This window comes from Petromyzon marinus, chromosome 31 (assembly GCF_048934315.1).
Source record: "Petromyzon marinus isolate PM22_M1 ecotype Great Lakes invasive population chromosome 31, UKy_Petmar_22M1.pri1.0, whole genome shotgun sequence".
In the NCBI taxonomy this organism is placed as follows: Eukaryota; Metazoa; Chordata; class Hyperoartia; order Petromyzontiformes; family Petromyzontidae; genus Petromyzon; species Petromyzon marinus.
Genome location: NC_133697.1, coordinates 13,612,762 through 13,638,493, shown reverse-complemented (window position 1 = coordinate 13,638,493; position 25,732 = coordinate 13,612,762). Strand labels below are relative to the sequence as shown.

General features: G+C 49.0%; 2 protein-coding genes across 7 annotated transcripts in view; one reads left to right on the top strand and one right to left on the bottom strand.

Annotated features, from left to right (window-relative positions):
• The window catches only part of MACROD1 (mono-ADP ribosylhydrolase 1), a 196,239-nt gene that overhangs the window by 56,971 nt on the left and 113,536 nt on the right, over positions 1-25,732 (top strand). The gene's annotated exons all lie outside the window — the stretch shown is intronic.
• On the bottom strand, positions 1,257-21,928 carry LOC116947875 (leucine-rich repeat transmembrane protein FLRT2). Its single transcript, XM_032964113.2, has 2 exons — positions 21,299-21,928; positions 1,257-8,215 (listed from the first exon to the last, which is right to left on the bottom strand). Exon 2 carries the CDS (start codon positions 8,159-8,161, stop codon positions 6,185-6,187), a length of 1,977 nt encoding a protein of 658 aa, XP_032820004.2. The 5' UTR covers positions 8,162-8,215; positions 21,299-21,928; the 3' UTR covers positions 1,257-6,184.

The window sequence follows — 25,732 nt, the reverse complement described above, 5'->3', positions numbered from 1 at the left end:
TTCCTTGTGCCTATGATGGGTGGGTCGGTGGGTAGATGGGTGGGTGGGTAGGAGAGACGGTTTGTTGATATTAATTGTTTGGGCATTTAATTACTAAATATTTGGGCTTTCTGCCCAGTTCAACTCAGAATATTATGTACAATGGCGATATCCAGCTGGTTAATTGGAGGAACACCTGCTGCTTGTGTTCGGTGATTTATTTTTTCAATTTGAATTTCAAATGTGGAATTTTGGCCATGGAAGCACCATGCAATGACTTGCACCGATAGATTAAGTTTGCATTTGTTGTTTCGTTTAACGGACAGCCCCGTTTGAACCAGTTACCCAACCAAATGATTTGGTGGTGTGTTTAACTTCCCTTTGCGACAGCGACCGGCTCTGTATTTTAACGTGCCGTGTATAAATGCCCGTGTAATTTAAACGATACGTAAAATTGTTCTTGCGTCATTGATCATACCTAGTCCGATTTAGGCCAAAGTGTGAAAGCAATTTGCTCGCTGGTACTGAGAGGAGAGGAGCATTTTCATGTGTTTATTTTTATTTCTGGCTACCCATGCTGAGGATCGGTTCTAAGTTTAAGGTAGATTTTTTTGTTGACCCAGGTGAGAACTCAAGAGGGCCAGGGTGTAGTCTGAATTGCAAGAGTGACCTGGGGTAGTAACGCCTGCCAGTAGTGAGCTATGATTGTTACGTATCATCCCAATGAATCAATTTACGCAAAGATCTCAAATTTGGACCCTGACGCTGCTGATACCCCATGGTTTATTCTCGCGACTAATCGCAGGGGGATCTTTAACGTCCACCGAACCAGACGGCTCGTGGTTATTACACCGGGCGCGGCCACTCTATTCCAATTGCGCCCTCTGGAACAAGTGGCGAAAGCACTTTTACCGGGATGCCGCATCGCGGTAAGCGCTTTTGGGGCAATGCTGTTAGGGAGTAGCACCTGTGACGGTCGGCACTGTGGCACACGAGGGGGTGGGTGGCCAGCACCACGCCCGGCCACCTTTGTCTCCTGATTGGCGATGTTTACACACCGTTGCCAGGTACTCATTTGAGGCCGAGTCGACCTAGGTAGTGGAGGCCCAGGGCCAGTTCCGATAATCGTCTCACTTGTGTTGGCTGAGCCGGAATCGAACTCGGGTCGTCGGATTCGTTGCGCAGTGCGCTAACCACAAACACTGAAACGGACATTTTCAACGTCAAATTATAATTATAAATGCGTTGACGAACAGAAAGTGAGATCGACAAGCAGCCTTTTTGAAAAAGTATTTTTTTATTCTTTTTAAAATGAGCAAACCAAGATGATCCCAACAACCGTCGCTTTAGAATACCGTTGCTACACTGGCCATGGCATCAAGCACGGATGTGTACTAATTCTGAACACACGTCATTTAATGCATAAACACAACGTGTAAAGCAGAACACGTCACCAAATGAACATGGGAGTACAAAAAGTTAGGGAATGCTTTGTGCTGTGAGTTCCCAGGCAGGGAAGAGGAATTAGCCTTTGATTTGAGTCATTTCAACGGATCTCCTCACTCCACGTTATGTTTACCATCTTTTCTTTTTTTCTTAAACTTTATTCTCAACTCAGTCGGCGATGTGAAAGCGTTGCAGTTTGGCAGAGTGCCCCCCGCGTGCCCCCAACGCTCGGACAAGGTGTGACGCGGCGGCAGCGAATTAGATTACGAGTCGGCTTCTCTTGGAATTTTGGCATCGTCATTTTTCTCTCCGAAGGCGAAAATGGCTTTCAATGTTTAAACCGTTATCGGATATATCTTTTAAATACACTATGCACAGTATGTACATCGCGTGTCAACGTGGCATTTGTCCTCTTAAATGCTTCGCAGCAGCGGCTGCCTTGGCACCACGGAGTTTGTTCCCGACAAATGTGCGCGTGTTGCGCATCGACACCCAAAAAAACCGAAAGGGCTGTAACATTGGCCACGTTTGTTCCAAGGATAAAAAAAACAATTTGGAACATAAATCGGTGAAACAACCGAGTTGCGTTTTCCAGGGGTTGCTCCGTGCATAGTTTGGCGCGACGTCCGTCGGTTCACTCCACCTGCCGGCAGGAGCTTCTCGTGGAGGACAAGAAGCTCCCCCGGCACGTGGACCAAAAACTGGCGGATAAACATTTTGCGACGTACGACCCCGAAAAAAACGCGTCGGTTCAGAAAGCCGCGCACGGTACGCCCCCCCTCCCCGCCACACGATAGCGACACAGCGCCTGAAGAGTTCGTTTTGGGTTTCGATCGCTCCCGGCGGCGGCGGCGGTGGCGGCAAGCGAGGACGCCGCGCACAGCGCTTGCCGTCCGCGGGGATGCCGCTCGCAACGCCGGAGAACGCTCTCCTGCCTCGTCCGCCATTCGGGGCCGAAGCCTTAAACGGACAAGGAAAGACCAACCGCGTACGAAGCTGCACGAGGGGATGAAGAAATTACGAGACAGAATGGTGGCAACCAGAGCGGGATTGTTGTAGTGTTGGCATCTGCAATGGGATGCCTTTGTCTAGCTGTGAATAGAGAGTGGCTGACAATGGCCAGTGGTAATTTTGTGCGGTAGCATTATGCCGGGGTAGCCTTAATTCAACTGTAGTTTGAAATTGGCTGTTGTCGTTTTTTTTCTACAGAGACCAGCATTTCATCTACATGTGAGCGCGTGTAAAACGAGCTGTGGTCATTTGAATTGCGCGCGGTTGGTTTGTTCGCGAGCCTGAATGCTTCTTCTCGGTAGGTTCAAGTTTCACTATTTAGAACGCGTATTGGCTAGCAGCTGTTCTTAACGGATCCAGCCGTGCTTGTGGGAATGCGGTCAAAGTTAGAGCGCATGCACGCAAAGAGAGACGTGACGCCCACGGGGAGGTTGTGAGATTCGCAAAGCCAAACGTGAATCGTGTCTGCACGCAGATTGTGGCGTTTTCCAGGATTGGCATGCCACAGTGGTCATGCAGTGCTGATAATCCCGAAAACTGTGAACTGGTACAATACATTCACTTTAGCCCATTGTTACAAGTTATATATGTGCTCTTGACCCCAGCTGCGAAACGTAATTTGACCCTATAAATGCGGCTTTACTTACACTCTGGGTAATTGGCCCCAGAATCCACATGATCCCTTGTGGATTTATGGCTTTTTTTAGCACGGAACAAATGCGCCTTTTATTTTCATTTTCTACCTCTTGTCGATGCGAACGTGGACGAACGTCCGTCGTGGGTGTCGGTGAAGTCTGATGGTGGTGGGTGCTGGTGGTTGCTTGTGCAAGCTCACACGTGGCGAGCCGCTTATTTTACTCTCACAAATCCTCGTGCTGCGATCAACAATCGGAGTGAGCGTGTTTACATCTTTTTCTTGTCCTCCCCCTCCCCCTCCCAAAGCCTAATGATAAGGATAAGCGTGTAAATCCAGCGCCAGTGTTAAGTTACGCCCGTGGGACTGCATTTCGGCCTAAATGTGGCAGGCAGGCGGGAGGGTGCGTGGTAACTGGGCTCAATGGGGTGAATTTTACGAGCAAGTTGGTGTGATTCGTGACCTCGTTTCGTGCTTTGAGCACCAGCGACCGATAGCCGCCACGGTGATGGGATGTTAACGACCTCGCCTGGTATACAGGAGGTCGTTCGTGGGTTCAAGCCCGACCCTGACGCCTATGTATTTGGAGTTTGTATGTTCTAGCTTTCCGTGGGCACGTGGATTTTTCTCCGGGTCCTCCGGTTTTTCACTCCACATTTAGAAACCTCCGTTTCGACTAGTTGGCTGCTGTAAATTTCCACGTGATAATCCAGTTCGTTGAGCTATCACTTGTGGCCAGGTAGCTTCTGAAAAAGAGCGAATAGCTCCGTGAGTCTTAGGTGGTAAAATAAAAAATTGTTCAGTTGAGTTTTAGTCTTAACTCCACCCTCCCCCCCGTGTTGCCGAAGCACCCGTTTATGTTGTCTTGCACTGTCCTAAGTCGTTACGAAAAAAATATCCGGGGATTGTGCTGAGCAATGAAACATTGACCAATCAGGTTTAATGTACGGTGCATCCGTGGTCAAGTCAAGACAAGTGTCTTCCCACTCAAGACACGTTGGGGTACCAGTCACTTCCTTAAATGTGGGTTGTCCACATTGCGGTGGTGGGGGCCTGTCTCTCCACAGGGTGACCACTGTCAGCACCGAGGTTAGGGCACTCGACATCAATACAATTACCGGTTCAAGTTCTGCTCGGGGCTCAACGCTGCCCATCATCCCCCGGGGCTGAATAAAATTAGTGCCACGTTGTGATTGATGGCTGTGCAAGCCCGGCGAACGTTCGCACGTTCCGCCCTGCTCTCACCGCTGCATCGCGTGGCGTACACATTTCGCGAGTTTAGCGTGATTTTTGCTATTTTGGCCATCTGCCTCTATATCGGTGGGGATGGTGGCTTACTTGGGTTATGTTTTACATTATTCTATCCCCGTGGATCAAAAAAAATAAAATAACGGAACAGAAACCTACGTCCTCCAATGCATTCAGCCGTTGTTGCCTTTCGGTTTGTCCGTCCTTACTTGTCAAGAGTCATTTAAAAAAACGGCAGTTGTTCCACTAGGCAGCCGATTAAAATGAATGGCACATTTTTACAGTCGTTACAAAGACAGTATTCTAACCACTCAAGCTGTGAGCGTTTGATATCGTGTGGTTTTTATTATTTTGGAGATTTGTTGACGGGGCCTCTGGGGTTTTGTCCTATCGTTGCAGAGGTGAAACATCTTCCCATTCTGAAAATTGCAGCCGTATTTAATAATTTGGGCAAAAAATTTGGGCCATTGTACCAAATAGGCAAACGCCCCCCCCCCTCTCTCTTTGCAAATGATGTCACACGACCTTCAATAAGAGGTTTTTGGATTAGATCGCGTAAATTGCAACTGTGTCGTTAAACCCACCACCACCCGTTACAGACAATTAGTAAGGTTTGTCACGTAAACAAAACTTGCCAATTCGTTATTCGTACAACACACCGGTGTGTGTTGGAGAATAAACCCACAGCATTTAGAATTCGAGTACGATGTTCCGCCGGTAATTGCAACAGCCAGCATCATCAGGCGACAGCCAGAGTCGTCCACTTTGAAACCAAGACGGAGCGGTGCTGCGCCTTGCCTTCGGTCTCATCGGCAGCAAAAACACCTTGGAACGCTTTTTTTTTGCCATCGCATCAGCCGCAAAAAAAAACAAACATAATCGTTGTATAGACATTTCCAAACGCTGTGGAATGACAGAAAAGCGTGCTGATTGTGGGACTCGACGGGAGGGGTCGTTAAAGCGAAGCCCCCTTTTTGCGGCGAGACGAAAACTGCCTCGGGGTTTATTTAATGAGGCAATTTGCGAGGTGGGGAGGGGGGGCGGAGTAGAAGTAAAAATTTTGGGGGGGGGGGGGCAAAGGTCCCAACGACATGAACTGTAAACACTTGCGGGCATTCGGAATCGCTCTTCGCGTTAATAACTCGCAGGGGATGAATGCGAAACCGTTTTTAGAATAGTAATAGGAGTGTAGTAATAGGAGTTTTAGTGGAAAGGTACGTTTTGTGGAACGTGTAAATGAGGCCTTCACTTTGCAAACAGGAAAACCAAGCGATTGTCTCCTCCTTGCCAACCTTTCAAAATGGTCTTAAATGTATGGTTACAGATGTAAAACATGATTAATGTTGGGGGCTTTCAAAAAAAGTACTATCTACATATATACAATTTCTTTCACGAATAGATTTTGCAACTTGAGAAATAGACATTTTAACGTTTTAATTCCTGTCTGCATTGTGATTGTTTCGCGTACGTGAGCAGTAATTATCAGTAATTGGCAGTATCCGCGCCTTCGCCTTGACATGTTTTCATGTATGTACGTACGTTGAACTTCTCGCGCACCGTACGTCGCCAACTGCGCTAAATCGGAGGGTGCTGTTTTGGTATCAGACATCGCTGTGGCCCCTCTTTCGATGCCCGCAAGACGACGTTGCGGGTAAGTGAAAGCACGCGGCGCGGCGTGGCTGCACAAACGCGCGTTGGCGTTCCGCGCTTTTTGTCGTGCGACCCCCCCCCGCCCCTCCCCCAACGCGAAGCGTTTCCAATCGCGGCCACGCGTGAAACCCCTCGAGTGCAAATACATTTAAATATTCAGGTAGTCTTTATTATAAATAGCCGTGACACACATGGACCGCCCGGGCATGCGCGCGCTCATACGGGAATAAAGTGAGTTTCCAGCAACCTCTCCTCGATGTAGCGCACGTTCTGCGGCCCGTGTCCCGGCTGCAGCTTGTACATGTTACTGGTCCAGTCCGAGTAGCCCGGATGGATGCCGTAGGGCTCCGGACACAGCGGGTCATTGCCCGCGCCCATCGGGTACGAGCTCTCGCTCATCTCCAGGATGGAGTTGTCCTTCTTGGTGCCCGACTCGACGTAGTCCCCCTCTTTTTGCCGCGAGCGGATGAATGCCCACCGCGACACCAGGTACTTGCCCGTCTTGTGCGAGTACCAGCAGAAGCTGCCCAGCAGCACGGCCGCGACCAGGAAGGCGACGGAGCCGCCGACGATCGCCGCCGTCGGGAAGGGCGCCTCCCCTCCGGCGCCGGCCGCGTCGCCGCCGCCGCCGGACGTGACCTTGGCGTTGCGCGACTCGGGCCCGCCTGCCGTGGCGACGGTGCACACGGCGCCGTCGTTGGCGGCGTACTGCCGCTCGCCATTGCCCGTGTCGATCGGCTCCAGGCAGACGCGGTAGCTCGCCAGGGGCACCAAGTCGGTGAGCAGGTGCAGGCGCACGTCCCCGGACAGGATCACTGTTTTGGTCGCCCCCCCCGTGGCCCCGCCGGGCCCTCGCCCCTCCAGCACCCAGCTCAGCTTGTACGCCGACACGGACACGGCGTCGTGCCACTTGACCTCGACGATGTCCTTGCTCAGGGACGTGGCTTTGAGGGCGATGTCGAGGTCCCTTGGCTCGTCGGGCGCCACCGCGGTGGACGCCGCCGGCCTGGCGGTGGCGAGCCCCTTGCCGGGAAACTCCGTGGGCGGAAATCTCTCCGGCCTGGCGGTTGCCAGGTGGTGCCACCTCTTCGTGGACGCGTTCGAAGGATCGCCGTCGGCCGACGCGGTCGGCGTCTGTCCCGAACACGCAAAATCCCCGGGCTCCAGATCCTTGATGGCTTTGCCCCTGACGCCGCCGGGGCCTCCGCACACGGTGCCGCGCGCCGCCACGTTGTTCCTCACTAGCCAGGCCCTCAGCCAGGCGAGGCCGCAGTCGCACCGCCACGGGTTGTTCCTGAGGTTGAGATGCCGCACCGCTTCGAGGCCGTCGAAGGTGCCCGGCGCCAGGCGGCTCAGCTGGTTGTGCGACAGGTCGAGGTGGGCGAGCTTGCCGAGCCGCGCGAACGCCGTGACCGGCACGCGCTCTATCTGGTTGTCGTGCAAGAGCAGCTTGCGCAGGCTCGTCCCGGGCAGCTGCGGCGGTGGCGCCTGCAGGGAGTTCTTGGACAGCGAAAGCTCCGTCAGCTCGTCGAGCTCCCGGAAGGCGCCGCTCTCCACGCCGTCGTCGGCTATGAGGTTCCCGTCGAGGTTCAGGAACCTGAGCTTGGTCATGGAGCGGAATGCTCGGGCGGACACGGAGGCGATGCGGTTGTCCTCCAGGCGCAGCTCCTCCAGGCCGGCGGGCAGCTCGTTGGGCACCGAGCTCAAGTGGTTGCGCGAGAAGAAGAGCAGCTTGAGAGCGCCCAGGTGGCGGAAGGCGCCCGCCTCGATGCCCGCCGAGGCAATGGCGTTGTCGTCGAGGTGGAGCTTCTCGAGGGCGGGAACGCTCGCCAGCGCCTGGCGCGACACCGTGCGGATGTTGTTCTCCTGCAGGTGGAGCTCGCGCACACTGCTCGGCAGGTGGTGCGGGAAATCGTCGAGGCGGTTGCCAAAGAGGTAGACGACTGTGACGGAGAGGAGGGCGCGTGTGCCCGCAGGCACCCCGCCGCTGCCTACGCGGTTGTTCTGCAGGTAGAGGACGGTGGCGTCGGCGGGGATGTCGGCGGTGGGCACGGCCGTCAGGTTGCGCTCGTTGCAGTAGACGAAGCCGCGGTCGCAGCGGCACGCGGATGGGCAGCAGCGTGCGGGCGCCGGCAGGCAGGCCGCCAGCGCGGCGCACGCCAGCAGCAGCGGCGGCGCGTAGCAGCGCCGCATCGTCGCCCCGCGGAGGAGGCGGGGGGGGTTTCTGTTACAGCACCGTCCGGAGATCTGCGGGCGCACGTACGGCGAGGGAGGGGGGGGGAAGAGAGAAGCTGTCAAGAGAGGGCGGCCGGGCGCGGGCGCTCGCTGCGGCGTCTGCGTGTGCCGAGGCAGCCGGAGTGTCGGTGCCGCTCGAGAGCGGGTTGACGGCGTTCCGCCCGGTGGACTGCGACCGCCCCGCAGCAGCACCGCCATCGTCGGGTAACAAATTTCAGCGCCAATTGCCAATTCTTGTTATGTCTGCTTCACGTGAGCATCTGTCCTGAGTGAACCCTGAAGGAATTCGGTTTGAAACACACTGCGTCTGCTGTAAGTGCCGTTGTGGTAGCCTGGTAAAATAAGGGGAGGGGGGGGAGGCATATTTTTTTCTTTAAAAAAAAACCAGAATTAGTTAAAATAAAAATGGCAACATTCACATGTGTGGGAATGTTAAGTGAGAGCATATTATTTCACCTGCAGATGGTATCACTCGTAATAAAATGGACAAAGACGCACTTTGTAGCGTAGGATGTAATTTAGTCGTAAAATAAAAACTTGGGATTTTTCTTCTTGTGAAAGTTTAATTCAAAAAGTAATAGGCTTACCGGTAATTGCTCTCCCGTAATCAGTGCATGTGTTTCCAGCAATTAGCTTTTCGAGTAAATTGCCAAACGTGAACCCTTCTCTCCACGCCCTAATGTCCGTGTGATGTTTGCTCGGCCGTGCGAGCGGAGTAAAGTCGCGAGGCCCGTTGTGAAATTGAAAAAGGAAGAGTAATGCGTGGCACTGGTGCACGTGAGCTATTGCATAAAAACTGAATCGCGCGGCGTAACGAGCAAATCCGATGATGCGTGCGTGCGTGCGTGTGTGCGAGCGCACTTCATCCCACGAGCTCGCCGAGCAGGAGTGAAATCCTTAATTTCCACTCGCTAAGTTGGTGGAACGGGGGGGGGGGGGGCACGCGGTGTCGGGTGTCTCTGCGTTTTTATTTCCTTGACTGGCAGCTCACACGAGCTGTGCTAATAAATAGCCCTCGTTTTCGCGTGGCCTCGCTTTTTCTGGAACTTCTATTTATTTACGCATGCAGTTGACGCTGATTGCCGGGCCAGATAACAGGTGTTCGGTCCCCCCGCCGTATTGTTTGGAAAGCCTCCGTGTAGTGTGGTTCAAAATCCGCGCACAAGGTGTCTTTGAGACGGATTCATATTCATATTATTGTAGGGGGTGGGGGGGAGAGCGCTATGAATTGGGCGCCGCGGTGTCGAGATGTTAACTCCCTCGCCTGGCATGCAGGAGGTCGTGAGTTCGATCCCTGACTGATGCCCAGGTCCTCTGGTTTTTCCCACGACTTTTAGAATCGGCGTGCATTTAGAATATTTGGCTGCTATAAATTTCCACGTGATAAGCCACTTTGTTGGTTGAAGGCAGTCTGTGGCCAGGTCGCTTCTGGAAAATAACTATAGAGCTCAGTGAGTCTTACCTGGTTAAATAAATAGTTTAGTTTTCATTTAATTGACCGAATCGACTCCAATTGACCCCGTGTGAATTTGTGCATGCGTGTATATCTATGTAAATGTGTGAACAAAGATCCCCTCTCCTATGAGGGCAAGTGCTCTTACTTGCTTTTAGTAATCACAGTTGCATTGTCAGTGTTATTTTCACCTTCTTTTCAAACCGTCTTATTCCTGCTCATTTTATCTTCCGAATGAGCAATTTAGTCTGAAACTGACAGTAATAATACAATTTTGTTCGAGCATGCATTGTGCTTTTTTGGTAATATCCTCCACGATATAACCGGTCAGTGGCGGGAGTTGAACCGTGAACAGACGGAGTGAAGTGGTAAGTGTGCTGTCCACCGCGCAATACAGTTTGAATTCCGTTACCAAGGAACCAATTAAAGTTGAAAAAGTCATATTTCACCTGTGGTACCCTTTCAAACAGTGGTGACATTTCACAGAAATAATTCAGCTTCATTTTTCGTTTAGGAAGCGTTCCCCTTTGTCTATCAACGTCTCTTGGGGTCAAGCAAAACTTTGAGCTCGGCTTCCGATTGTATAATTCCACTGCGTTTATTTGATACACCATTTATTCACTATGGCTGCAGCAGCGTCATAGTGGCTCTTGCTCTGCGCTATCCCGATCGTCTCGGTTTGACTCCCAGCCGTGGTTAACATCGGTGGCGAGCGATGGCTGAACTGGTCCACCGGCTACCCACCGTTACCCCTTCGTCAACGTGGTGAGGCATGATCGAACAACCCCCATGTTCTAAACGGAACGGGGGAGATCGTCATCCAGAAGTGAGTTGGCAAAGGGGTTTAAATTTGAATGAAACCTTTTTATATAACGTAGATAATGAAAGCAGGTGAGCCAAATGTTGAATATATCAGCCCAGTCTCCTATTAAAAAGGCTCTTCGCTTCAATAAATAAAGAGAGGAATAACAGACTGATGGTTATAACAATTGCCAATGAAATTAACTTTTAACATCTTAACAGCTGTATTATGCGAAAACGTTTTTGTTGTATATAATGGTACGCACTTTTACTCGGTTTGGCCATACAAATCAGTCCGGGCTACATTTGTATATTATTTGATGTAATATTTTTTCATCGCGTACATTGTGGTGGACTACCCTGTACAGCGTGCACTCGTCTTGTCTGTGTTGTAGAAGAAGCCGATTTAAAAATATAAAAAAATTCGGTTTAAATTCATTGTTGGGTCGTCCACAGTTGTGTCATGTATGCTACAGGCTCCCCAAGCTACCACACACAGTGCATACATTATATATTAAAATGCCGTGATTTGAATTCATATATCAGGGGCTGTGTTGGCAGTGGCGTGTGACCACATGTGACAGTTCTTCTGCACCGTTATCGTCATTCACAAACACCACCTTGCTCTCTGAATAAAATGTAATACGCTATCGACCGAGCAGAGAAAGATGCAGATCATAGTGACTTGAACGTGGAATGCACACCCCACAAAAATGGCCGCAATATTGGCCACGGGCCCTCGTGTTGACGAGAAGAGGAAGAAAAAGTGAAAGGAGCCAGGATGTAGACGCACTAATAAAACAAATAATGATCGCTATCGCCCTTGCCTCGTTATCAACAACGGCGGGCAGTCGCGTGCAGCCATTTCCTGGGCGCGATGCCGGCCCGTCTAGCCCACAATTCCCACAAATAAGAGGTTATGAGGATGATGCCCCCTTGAGTATTTTCTTTTCTGATTTTGAACAACCCGCATTGTCAATGGTGTCGAGCCCTCGCACGTGGTGAGCCGCGCCAGCTAATGTCGCGCGTTTGAGAAACTCACAAACCCACTGGACTGCGAGTTTGCCAGGAGAAGGCAGTGCAGTAAGCCGGTTTGTGAACTTGTCTTTGCGGATTGCTAAGTGTATTCCGCCGTATGGGTGGGTCTGCTGCAGGCAGTGTTTTCCCACAAACCTCCACATGATAAGCAATGCCTATAAACGACATTGTTCAAATGTACCAACTCAGTACCACGCAGTCATGAAATGCAGGTTGATAGGGGGCGTGTGGGTCACTTGATGAGATAGCTTACAATCATGAAGAGACCAATATTGCGGAATTATTGTTTTGTAATTATATTTGCATAATGTTTGTGCCTAATCGGCTGCTGCTGCGTGCGTGTTGTGTTCACTGCGTCCATGTGCCGCTGCTAATGTGCCTGGAAGGGAAACATGCTTACGGACGCAAATAGCGCCTCGTGTTCATCACACCTTTCAGTCAAAAAAGTGACATCATGCAAATTTGTTGATTAAAAAAAACAGGATATTAACCTGCAATCATAGCACGTAGGGTTATGTTTTTTTTGCTGCGTATTTAGATTCGACAGGGATGGGCAAATAAGGATGTCAGATTCTGTACAGATGAGCTTATTAAGAGGTCAAACTGTGACCACGTTTCTATTCGAATTGCGCACATTTCAGTTTGGATACAACTGTAATTGTACATTTACGGTCGTTGTGAATACCATTTGTCGGAACCCATCAACTGTTGCCATCAACCTCAGTGGGGGAGGGATCCTTCGTAGCTGATCTCCAAAATGATAGAATTCGTACATCGAACAATTGAAGGTAGTTTGCCAAATCTTGGCTGTGATGCCAGCAGACGGGGTTTCTTTAAATTGTGGCATTGTACAGCCGCTTTTATCCTTTTTACCGTTATTATCCCTCAATGCACCATTGCTTGTTGCCAAATGTCCAACGACGCCTTTTTTGTGTGGTGGCTATTTCGTTGGTTTATGGATCAGCAATGAATGTATATATATGTGTGTGTGTGTGCAGTCTACACTAATTGGCTGCTCTGCCCCAAGCTCTTATGCAAAACGATGTATTTGTTGACATAAGGAACAGGCTGTTTTCAATGGCAATGGTAATACGAGCATTTCACACGCTCCGAGCAATAATTAAATGCAGTAGCTCAGAGTAAATGTAGTTTATATGCACCTGTAGTGTATTTTTCCCCAGTTATATAGATATGTGAATATGTTGATAGATGTATATGTATTTAGGTCTTTGTTCCAAACTTATCCCGATCAGCGCGATTGGCTAACTACGTACATCCATAAATCCCAAATGTGCTATGTCGAAATCGTGTCGGGAGAAACGCGGAGATCTGTCGGTGCAATGCGCCTGCCTGAGTGAGAGTGTTTGCAGAGGATGTTTTTTGGCAAGACTTCCCTTTGAGTCAGAGCCCCTTGATCTGTGCACAGTGAGGGTTTACGCTTTTGCATTCAGTTTGCCATGGTCTCAAACCACTATTTCTAATTCTCAGAACCGGAATTTATATCCTGTACATTAATCGCTCAACCGAATGTTTTATTGTGATGGGGTTTGTGTCTCTTTGTGTGTGTGGTCGTCGTTGTTGACGTCATTTCAATGTTACAGGGGCGCGGTGGTGCAGCGGTTAGCGCGCTGCGCTCCGAACCTGGCGACCCAAGTTACGCTCACGGCTAACGACGGTGACGATTATTTGAATCGGTTGTAGATCTCCCCCTCGGTCGACTCGGCCTCAAATATGAGTACCTGGTGCGGTGTGTAAACATTTCCACTGGGGAGACAAAGGCGGGGCCCGGGTGTGGTGCTGGCCACCCCCACCCACCTCGTGTGCCGTGCCGGCCTTCATAGGTGTTCACTAACAACGCTTGCCCCAATAGTCTGTTAAGGCTATACGGGGGATTTTTGTCTTTATAGTCGTTGTTGACCGGGCCGAGGAACGTCAGTTTCAGTGTTGGAGTAACAGGGAAGCCAGTTTAATCACGGGCTGCATTCCAGCCCAGAAATTCAGCGATGCCAGCTCAGCGCTCTGACCTGCGGGTATACTTTTTCTCTGAAGACCTGGGGAGGGGTGGGGGGGGAGTGCTGTAAAGGCTTCAGGTCAAGAGGAGTATATTTGATCGTAAGTGGAAGCAATCGTTTTCGCAATTTTTTTTTGCAGGGAGTCTTCGGGTCATGCACCTTGGGCGTCCAATATTAGGAAGTGACTGGGAGTTGTGCACTTTTAAATCTAGATTGCAAACCCATTGCTTTCGAAAAGCTTTTTTTTATGTTCCTGTTTGTTGTCCTTCCCTCGCATCTCCGATGGACACGGGTTGGCTACGTGCGGTGCAAAAGAAGGTTCGACATACGTACACGCACCCCCCCACCCCCCGATGGGCACGGTTTGATGACGTACGGTGCGGAAGAAGTTCAACGCCCATACGCACACAGTCGGCCGATCGCTAGGGATTCCACGAGTTGACTCTCGGGAACCATCTGGTCTGCCGAGATGGTCAGGAGATGGCAGCGTGGAGGATGTTTTTTTTTGGATCTGCCTGGCTGTGCGAGGAGGCTGCTTGGAGCCACGGTCTGTTCGCTCGCTCCCGCTCGGGAGGGTACAACTCTCCAGTTTTGTTACCGCAGTGCAAAGGAATTGGCAAAAAACATCCCGATTTGAGGGCTTGGAAGAGTTGAGACTCACTCGGGTTCTCCTTAATACTCTACACGACTGACAATTGTTCAAAAAGTAGGTTTAAATAAAATGTCATGTTTTTTTTAGCAAAGTCACCAAATTACAGTTTTTGAAAGAACGTGCTTATCCACCATTCATGCCAACTCTTAGAATTCAAACACATTGTTTTATTTGACATGTTATACAGTACTGTATGTACAGTAAAAACAATCTAAAGCATTGTCCATTCTTTGCTCACATCTTGATTGGCCAATGTGTCTTTGAATTGACAATTATTCGGCTTTTGCTCCCCGTTCTCTAGGCACGACTGCATTCGGAGTGTGCTGTTACTTTTACATGAGAGCTTTTTTTTAGTTCCAGTGTCTCCTGTGTGATGGCGATGAGAAGCATTTCAAAGATGAAAATAATAATTCACGGGCCCTGTCAGCCCCACTGCTACATCATCGAAAATGTAAAGAACGTCCGCAGAAGTAGCGCAAATGTGAACATGCATCGCAACTTGATAAACTTTCGAGGGGTCGTGTAAGAGATGAAAATATGAAAAATACGTACAATATAAAAAAAAGTACTTTTTTTTTACAACCGTAGGACATTACGCAAACTTAGAGCAAACACAAAGCTTCCATAATTGGTTGTTGTCGTATATATTGAGGTTAAAACGTTTCATCTGCCCACAAGTAATAGGCGTTTTTGTGCCTTAATCACCTAGCTATTACTGGGATTTACTGGCAGTTATCTCGTTATGCAGTATTTTATGAGCACATTGAATGCTGTCTCCTTGGGTCTGCTGTTGCCAAACCCGAGCACCTGCTTTTGACATTTACGAGCGGATGTGCAAAAATGTTGCCATTGAAACATCGGCCAATCCTGTGTGCGAAAATAACACAGTTGTGTTTATAGTGTAAGTACATCCTCCATGCTGTACTGCTTATAATTACCGCCGTATTTTCAGCGACGCATCAATGTATTGATCGATATAAATTCGGAAAGCTCACGATACATGGTTTGAATTGTCTGTGTGTTTGCACACGATGCGTGTGTTTGTATGCGATGTGTATTTACGGGGGGCCCCACGCAGCCATCTAGTGGCCACTACATTCATCATGACATATCCAAATAATCCTGTCGAGTATTTGTAAACGTACCCGTGCATCCTTTTAACCCACTATTCCGCGCGGCCCTATCGGTGCTTATATATCGAAACAAATAATAAATTGTAGAATCGGATCCGCGTGTTGGATCGCAAATCAAGAGAGCTGAACCGTGACGTTCACCTGTGTGTGCCGACAATTTCAGTTAAACTTTCAAACAATCGCTGTCGTATGTGCTGAATATATTTTGGGACTTGTGGCCTACTTCCAAAGCCTGACCCAACAAATAATTGAGAGGAGGTGGGACCGGTGGTCCTGGTCTATCATGTGTGTCAGAGGCGTGCCCAGATGCAGTAGAATTCGGTTACAATATACCGGGAATGTATTTTGTAACTAATGTGGTAAGGTGAATGTAAAAGAAGGAAAAGGCTTTCGGCCGATAATATAGGAGGGTGTTAAGGTAATTCAAACAAGGCACACTCACTCGTAAAACGTTCACGTTTTTGTCAAATAGGCTAAAAAGGGTACGGTTAAAATGTCTATGCTGCAGGCTGGAATTTGTCGGCAGCCAGAACTCGGTACGACTCGCTGCTGCTGCCAAATGTCGCCACTCCTCGTGGCCTTTCCAATAAAATTGTAGACACCCAGTTTTGCTAACTTCAGGTTGTTCTGTAACAAATTGGTCTGCGGTTTCTCAATGACGGGGGTATTCATCTTCAGGTGTGGATTGGAAAGGACTCGCTCGTCTTACCCCTGGGGTGGAACTGTTAAGTCTCCACAAAGACAAAGATCCCCCGGATAGCCTTAGGCCAGCTCGGCACACGAGGGGGTGGGTGGCCAGCACCACGCTCGGCCTCCATTGTCTCCCCAGTGTTGATGTTTACACACCGCACCAGGTACTCATTGCAGGCAGAGTCGAGCTGGGGAAGGCCAAGGACCGGTTCAGATAATCGTCACTTGGCGTTGACCGTGAGCAGGAATCGAATTTGTGTGGTCAGGTTTGTAGCGCAGCCCCACTAAGCGCTACACCACTGCTCCCTACAAGTCTCCACACACAGACATTCACACATTCTGCAAACTTGAAAACCTCTTTATTATTGAAATCCAACGGAACTTCACAAACATCTGTAAACGACAATGGTAAATATACCTTGCTCATTGAAGGAAAGGTGGGCGCAATTGAAAGCTGTGCAGTAAACCCCCCATCGTTCACTAATGTAATATGCTGTATCTTATAATTGAGCAGCTTTGAATGGTCCATAGTGAAACCTGCTGCTTGATGTACTTACCTATTAATAAGTTACCTTGAGGTTGAATTATTTACGTAGTTTTTGAGATTCAACCATCTCCTCACTTAATTGGCTTGTCAGCTGGATTCCAACATAGTCTTCACGTAAATTGCGTTTGTTGGATATTTAATTCAACATTGTATATAAGGCCACAGTGATAAGAAAATTACATTTTGTAAAATTTATTGATATTTGCATTCCTGTACCTGTAATATATTTGTGTTTTACTTCTAATAATGTACACCAAACTCAGCCACGTATATATTTATGTATTTGCATGTCTTTATTAAAAAGACGTGCGTTTTAAATTATATTGGCGGTTATTTTCCACCGTCTTAAATTCGCAAGTGAGATTTTATTCACGAAGTCGGGTTGCATGTGTGCGGTACGATTGAGACTCGGCACAGCGTAACGTTGCTTTCGGCCCGCAGAGAGCACGGGGAGATTTGTGTGACGCAGTACAAACACACAAGCCGTTACTTTGTGGACAAATCTACTTGCACATTGCCAAGATGAATTTTTGGGCAAGATTAAATTATCCGTCGGAAGCGTCGCCGATTTTCTAAAACAAAAAAAATCCATTCCCGAAGAAATATTTTTGCACACTAGTTTAATGATGCGATGAGGTTCAGTGTACATTATTTAATTGGGCGAGAGCTCATTTAAGAGGCACTACAACTGCTTTGTGAGGCTTGCCTCGACATCTCTACATCCTTCGTTGCTCGTGGCAGTTCTACATTTAGTATGTTTTCGTTTCGCCGTGGGAAATTCTCAGTAGGTTCACGTTGCGCTTGCGGGAATTCACTTGGGCAGCAGCTGTTGGATTTAGGCCGTCTTCTGTGTGGGAAGAGGCTTCGCGGCGAACACCTACCCATTGAACAGTTGTAATTATCACCTACCCATTGAATAGTTGTAATTATCACAGCTGTTTATCGTCATCATTATTCGAATAATAATTACGCTTGTTTTTCCCGGGCAAGGTTCGCCGAGTTTTTTTAGACTCTTCCATAAGGGCCGCAGCAAGTGTTTTTTTGCAGTAGAGGGGTGATGCTGCTGCATGCAATCCCAATCAAGTAATTAGCAGGTACATTTTTCAGCATTGGGATGTTTTGCTAATGGCACTTCCATCGTGTGCTTCTTGTTACTGTCGAATCCGTATCTCAGTAGGTATAGTCAGCCGTCACTACGGCATGCTTCCCACTTGCTTCCTGCAGATGGCAGAGGGGTATGTAAGTTTACCGACGTGTGACTCGATAGACTCGTGCACGGGCTCACGGTACAATTTCTCATTCGTGGCAACACAAAGATAGAGCAGAGACATGCGGGGTTGTAAGCAGTCGTAAAGGCATGTCCAGGAGTGCTGAATACACCGCGTATCGACACGTTCTCATACGGGTACAGATGGCCAAATAAATACATGTTCACACGCTGCTTCCCAAATATAAGCTATCTGTGGATGCTGAATCATAACCACAAAGGAAGAAGTGAGTACAAATAGACGCAAGACTTCACACGATTCGTTTCTTTCATTGTTTGCCGGTTTGGGTTTTTCGTCGTGATTCCTGTTGCTGCCCGTGCACGCACGGGGGCAGTGGACGCGCACGCCTGTACCGTTCTGATGAGTCCTAGCAAGGGGAAAACCGGTACACGGTTTACTTGTCATCCTGACATGCAAAGCATGCAGTGTTGATTCCGTCAATTTAAATCCCCCCCCCCCCCCCCCGCATGAGCACCGCCGGCTGCAGATTTTGTGCGAAATTCAGGAGGGTACAATTCTACCGAAAATAAAAGGTTACGCTTACCGTGTCATGGCCATATGAGTTCCTAGGTTATTTTTGCTGTAATTCCATCAGCGCGGGGGGGGGGGGGGGGGGCTCACTTTGTGAATTCGTCGTGTGGCGGTAGTGCAGTAGTTTTGCAACGCCGCCGTAATGCAGAGAGCACGCAACGCGCCCAAGCAGGAGGCAATTACTGCGCAGGTGCAGCGCGTCAGTCATCGCACAGCCGCGCATTATCATTTAAATGAATTAAGGCGGCGGCCGTGTCTGGCTCGGACGTTTTGTAATTGTCGCTCGGCGCTAAATCCGCACGTGTGTGCTGCGAATGATTCCCCTGCCCTCTGTTCCGCCGCGGAAATGCGGTGGCAGCGGCGCGCTTTATCCGCTCGCGGGGTTCGCCTTTGCCGCGTGACCGTCGTGTGCTTCATTAACTGCTAATGCCTTCGCCTTGGCTGGCGTTGACCCCTTCGGAGACCCGCTGGCTCCAGGGAGGCTCGCTGCCAAACGCTGATAAAACCTTCGCCTGTTATTCAATTCCATCCAAAAGCAGTTCCGTATCAAAGGCTGCCTGCAGGTGTGCGCGCGCGCGCGTGTGTGCTCACGTGTGTGTGTGCTCACGTGTGTGTGTGCTCACGTGTGTGTGCGCCCATGTGGAGTGGTCGCGTTGTGGTTATTATGATGCTGTACCGTGAATCCGGCGGGCCAAGTTTGATTCCCGAATACGGTTAATGAGTGGCGAATATCTGAGCCGGTGCTGGCACTCCTCTAAGTCAACTCCGCCTTGATAAGTGCCTTGGTTGCGGTGTGTAACTATCAGCACTGGGGAGACAAAGGCTTCCCGCTGTGGGGTACTGTCCACACCACTTCCTTGTGTGCTGTGCCTGCCTTCGTAAGTATTCACTCACAACATTTTCCCCAACAGTCTATGGATGTAGGGTGGATCTTTATGTGTGTTTACATATAAGACAAAGATCCCCTGTAAACCCTAAACAGCCTGTCGGGGCAAGTGCTGTTAGCGAGCACTTATGAAGGCCGGTACGGCACATGAGGGGGTGGATGGCCAACACCACCCCCAACCGCCTTTGTCTCCCCAGCGGCGATGTTTTACACACTGCACCAGGTACTCATTTGAGGCCGAGTCGACCTACATACATACACACACACACGTGTGTGTGATTGAGACCATTTACAACTCTTTGAATGTATTATTTATCTCTGTACACTCCCAAAGTGTCCCCCGATATCTCTTGCGTTGCCATCTCCTCCCCTGACCAGCAGGACCTCACAGGCTTAGTGCCACGGCTTGCGGCCGCCTGAAATAGGACCACGCATTTATTTAGACCAAAGCGTGGGAGTAAAGAAGTGAAACCGGGCATTGAGAACGATGGACGGGATGAGGAACCCGTGGGGGGTGGGGGGGGACAGAACCCCATTGAGGACCATGAGTTGAGGATTTCAGGGTTATTCCAGCTTAGTTTAGGATGCAGGATTTGTATTGGAGGGTGTCTGATTCCTTCTTATTTATATATATATACCTCGCCGTTTGAATAGTGTTTTTTGTGAGCGGAAGTCGTAATACATTTACACCAGTTTGTTTCTCGATGTGCACTTTCAATGTAATTATGCCTGCCATATGTATTTATTTGAAGTCAACTCAAGTCAAAGTCTCTCCCCACTTTGAATGAGCAATGAAGCTGTGCTCATGTTCCTCGGCCACCTCCTGCCCACGGCATGTGATGAACCACCATTGACTTTCTACAAAGCGGCATACATTTTAACAACCTTACAAGGATTTCATCATTAGACCTCCTTTGCCATCTTGTTGAGCACCAATTGGGTCGAGGCTCAAAAGAAAGCCGTCCCTTGGTGTGGACCAATCAGTTTCAAGGACAATGCATATATTATCATAGTATGTTTTTTTGTTTGCATTTTGACTGCAGGTATTGTGGTTAATGCAGACATGAATCCTTGTAAAAAGGTTTCGGTTTTGTTGCCAGAAAAAAGGGGAAAAACCCTATTATTATTTAAGAGGGTTATTGGTTGAATGAACAACGCAACCATCAGTTCAACTCGCGTCCGTCTGATCGTGAGTCAAGTGATCTCAGCACTTGGGATATTTTATTTTCTACCAAAATCATTTAAATTCATGCAATGTCAAAAAGTAGGTTATTTCTTTTACCGACATTCAGCGTGTTTGATTTGTCTGCGTGAGTTGTACCTTGGCTTTAAAGTAAAATAAAGACATGTTATTTCACTATCCAACCAAGTCATTACTAACTCTAGGGGATGAGAGGTTTTGCGATTTGAAGGAACGCGCACTCCCGGGTCGAGAGACGAGGTTTGTTATTTTTATTTGCTCGCGTTCTTGTTTGGGGCCTTGGGCACACTCGACGCTCAAGTGCGGCTCCCTCGCCGCCGCTGCCGCCGCCGCTGCTGCTCGCTTTCCGCTCGCGTAACGAAGCGTCGCGTTCGGCGCGCGGCCTTGTGAAAAACATTTTGAAGGCGTCGCAGTTCGACCGGCGGAAAAAAACGGGACCGCTTCTGAGTTCGGACGCGTCACTGTACGGTGTGCGCCATGACATAGGTGGCTTTTCGAGGTTGCTACTTGTTTTTGTTGGACTATTTGAATATGCTTACGAGAGCAGGTTTAGCGAGATTTTGAATTCCCTGCATGCTCCTCTTTGCGACCGAGCGACGGCATCGTCGGATATCCCCATGAAGCTGAAGGTATTTTTTTTTTTTTAAACAAATAGCAGAACAGCTTCATCAACACAAGGAAGACCTCAACAACACTAAACCGCGAGCTGCACTTAATTGTAAACTTGAGCGCAAACTGCCCATCGCACGGCATCAAAGTGCCCGGGTGTCGCTTAATGGCAAGCGAAGCTGCCACGGGTTTCTATCGGGGGCAGGGGGCGGGGGTCATTCTGGCTGCCACTGGCCAGATGAGTAAGTGTTGACAGTTCAAACGAGGCACTTACCACTTTACACGGGGTGGGGGCGCGGGGTGCAGGCCGGTGCCGGCCAGCGCGCGCCTCTCTTACTCCAGCATGGCTCGTCTCGGACGGTCCAGCGCAGCGCACTTTCGCAGGGCGTTCATCGGCCCCGTCCGACTTCGCGCGCACACATCGGCCCGCGCCTGGGTTTTTAGTTTTCCTGCAGAAGCCAAGAGTCGTGGGTTTCCCGCCGGCAAGGCTCGCGGCGGGGGGGCGGGGGGGCGGGCGGGGGGGGGGGGGGGTGGTCGCCGCGTCGTCTCGAAACGTCGGACGTCCGCTACCGCAATCGGGCGTTCATCGCTGGCTCATGAGATGCAGGCGTCCGCCCCCGCTGGGCCGTTCAGCTCGTTCGGCTCGGACCTCTGTCACGTTGTTTGGCTTGAAGATTCTCCTCCAACTCCCGCGGCGGGCGGGCGGGCGGATGGACGGACGGATGCGTGGGCGGGCGGGCGGGCGGGCGAACGGGAAAGTAGTGGACTGTGATGGTAGCAGGCAGCAGCGTGGTGGCGGTGTGTGTGTGTGTGTGCGCGCGCGCTGAAGCGCTCGTGCCTGCGACGGCGAAGGGTGGCTTGTGGCTGCGGGGGCGTTGGAGTGTGCGATAAATTGAGGGTGGGCAGTCCACGCCCTTCTCTCCTCCCGGGCTGTGCAGGGGGCGGGAGAGCGCGCGGGACGTGATTGACATTCTGTGGCTACACCCCATTTTTTACATTAAAAGTATCGGCAAATGCTCTCGGCGCTCTTACAATGTATATACGGATGGCTTTGTGCTTTCGTGTTTATGTGTTTTGTATGGCTGCACTGGAAGTTTTTTTTTAATGAGCTTACGATCCCAATGACACAGATTTTGATACCCTGCCATTTGATAACTTAACCTACCTGAATGGCTCAGCATGATCATGAGTACCTGGTAAGGTGTAGTGTACACAATCATTGCTCGGCGGCATTTGGGTGTGTTTTCTGGCTATGCCACTTTTGTGTACACTGTTTTTTTTTTAAATTAGATACTCACTTACAGAACTCGTCCAAGTAGTCTGATATAGTTATTTTTCACTTGGTAAAGATATCAGTGTGTGCCCTCATTGTTTGGTGTACACAGCTACCCAATGAGTTCTGTGAGGAATGACCCAAGGTTGCCTTCTGCTGCGATGGGTGAAAGGCAATGTGCTGTTATTTGTCAGAGGTATAGCCAAAATCCAATAAAGTTATTGACAGCTACATTGTAAACTTAATATCGTCACAAAGTTACCTATGGTTTCCTGGTCTCCCGTCATACATGTGTAACAAATCACAGTGGTTCCTTACTTTGTAAAACAATAATTATGACAGCAATCATTTTTCCAGGACAGCCCAACTATATCTCAAAACGGTTGGGTTCAGGAGTGCCTTCCATTATTGGGATGTTTGGCCAATGTCATTGATGGGTGTTTTTGCACCCCCCCCCCCCCCCGCATAAGAGAGGAGTAACACTCACCACTGCCATCTCCTGGCCACAGCTCCCCAGTCTCTTGCCCACAACAACGTGGCCATACTTGATGTTCACCCATCCAAGAAACTGCAGGCGGTTCCCCACTCTCCCGTCACAGTGCGTTCCCGGTAACCTCGTCCGTGGGATCGTCGTAAATCGGACCCCTATTTTTCCCATAGGCAGTGGAAACAGCAGGAACGTCATCAATAATAGTTTTTTTTTTGGGGTTAGATCGCGTAAATATTTCCGCCATCTAACCCTGGTTTGTACAAGTTTACGACGGTACAATTTACGATGATCCACATTTACGACTTTCATATAACGCCACACCTTGGATCGATTTACGACACATCTTCCGACACGACCGCGAACACATTTGGACCAAGTACGATTGGTTTCCGAAGTGACTTGGCATGGAGCTTTTGTTATTCTCGAGCGTATTTTGTGGGTGTTTAGCTCTTAAACCCCTGTTGGATACGGCCGATAAAATGACAATAACACATTGGCAAGTGATGTTCCTGCTTAACACGTAGGCTTTTGCGACCAATATTATCCATAAGAGGTTTTTTGGGGTTTTTTTTTGGTTAGACGGACTTGGTCCAAATGTGTTCGCGATCGTGTCGGAAGATGCGTCGTCAACGTGGATCATCGTAAATTGTACCATCGTAAACCTGTACAAACCAGGGTGAACCCTACTTGGCTTCCATGAGCTGCCATTAGACATCGGCATACGAGTTATAATACCTGTGGGTTTGTGCTAAGCATCAAATATGTTTTTTAAATAAAAGATGAAACTGCCCTGCATGTGAATAAATCTTCACGTAATGCATTTGAAGTGAGATCCACCCAAACTTACACCTGCACGTTACTCGACTCTCATGAGGTGTAGGCTGCGTATGCAAGGGTTATGTTTGCAAACGTGTGCGTTTTTATTTCTCGTTGCAAAAGTCTTCAATTTAGACGACACAGTGGGGCTTTGGTGCATGCGAAAATATTTGAGGGTGCATTCGATATAAAGAAAATAACAGTGTGAATCCCGCGGATTCAATTCATGTAAAATTATACCCTAAGAGCAGCTGACATCCCCCACGTCCTGTGTAATGACATGCCATTTGAAAAGCACAGCTTGCAGGACAAATGCATTGTACGTTTACCAATGCCTCTGCCGTGTGGTGCAACAGCGCCGTCTCGGTCATTTCAAATTCATCCACGCATTCTGTACCTACGTGTAATAATAACTGGGGTATGTGATAATGCACAGATTCGTTGAGTCAAAGCCATTCTCGTGCTCACTCTTACCAAATCGTGCACGTCAGTATCGATTGCAAATTTGTGTGCGTCTGTGTGTCATTGAGTCACGTGACCCCCTGGTGCCACTAGAGGGCCGCCAAACAACAGTGGCGGGAGGAAGCCATTTCAGGGGCTGCGCCTTTACAGACTGCAGGTACATGGCATGATTGTATAACGACGCATCGGCTTCAACACGGAACCTCTGACTCATGGTAAACATAGCCTTGAGCAATCTTTAAATACAGCGGTGTAATGCGTAATTGCTATTTTAAAATGAAATGCCGATGTGTACAGTTGTACAATACATTTCGCGAGAAAAGGCGTGGGGTTACGAAGGCATTTTCGGTTGCAGTTTTTTTTCCCCTTCTTAAAGTAGTGTGGATCTCATTAACTTTTTTTATCCAAATTGAAATAATCACTCCCAACTGTGAGTTTACTCGACGATGTGTGTGTATTTTTTGTACTTTGGGGGGGAGCGGGTAACTCTTGGATCGCGTGTGCTGAACCACGGCATGTATGCATTTCGTTATTTTTTTAATTGAACAACAAGGGACGTGGATAATAACCTGGAAAAATGGTAATGTTTCACTTTTGGGTTGAATAATTTCTTGAAAATTTTTAAGTTAAGTTTGTTAAACCAACATGCTTTAAAAAATGTATTGCAATTTGTATTCAAATTATTTTTTTCCCTTTTTATAGGGTCATTTGGAGTATTTTTGGTCCTATGCATTTCCACACAATGATGAACCCACGTCATTGGACTTTCATTTGTTGCCAGGTTGCTTCTGGAGCTAAATACCTCGGTGGGCCTTACCTGGTGGTCAAAAACTAATAATGACTTTAAAGAATAATAACTAACATTGTCATCATAAATTGTGTTCAAACCACTGCTGGATGAACGCCCTCCCATAGACATCTGCATGTCCCACAGTGCTACATTGTAGCAATCCACCCAGCGCCCGCACATGAACTCGTTCCATCGCAAGGCAGTAAACAACAGCAAGACAGTCGGTAGAGACCAAATCCCGCCTTGTTTTCAGTTGTGTCCCTTAAAAACGGTGAAACCATTCGATTGTTTGACGAACTTTTTATCGACGGCTTTTGCTGCTTTGCGAAGCGCGTGAATTTCCACGAAGGCATTCCACGTGCGGACTCTTTATCGGCAGCATCGCGCGCCTTGCCAAACTCGAGACAGAATTGATAGGAAACGAATTTGTGCACGGTTCTCGGTTTGTCGTCGGTGAGGCGTGAAGGAAAGGGGAGATCTCCGCACTTATTCAACAGTGGTAATCTTCTTCTCCATCACAGTGAGAGAGTTGACAGTAATTATGGAGGAGTGGACGATTTTTTTTTTGGTTCATCACAAATCAAGACGTGTGACTTTTTTTTGGGGGGGGGGGTGGGGTGGGTGGGTGGCGGTTTTAAGAGTTCACGGGATAGAGTTGCCCAGCTCGCACTCGGGCGCTGCTCTAAACAACCCACAGAATTTAAATGTACAGGGTGCTTCAAAAAAATGTTAACACTTCCGAGAATTTGCAACAACACCACAAGAAGTGCTGCTGCCTCGGGGCTCTGGAGACCACCTGGAGAAGATTCCAGGCCACGTGTTGACGACGATGGCGAACAAGTGGGAGACTTGATTTAAAGCTTTCGTGACTGCAGTA

What these genes read in the sequence shown, in the direction of transcription:
- LOC116947875 (XM_032964113.2), bottom strand. Translation starts at nt 8,161, where the DNA reads ATGCGGCGCTGCTACGCGCCGCCGCTGCTGCTGGCGTGCGCCGCGCTG.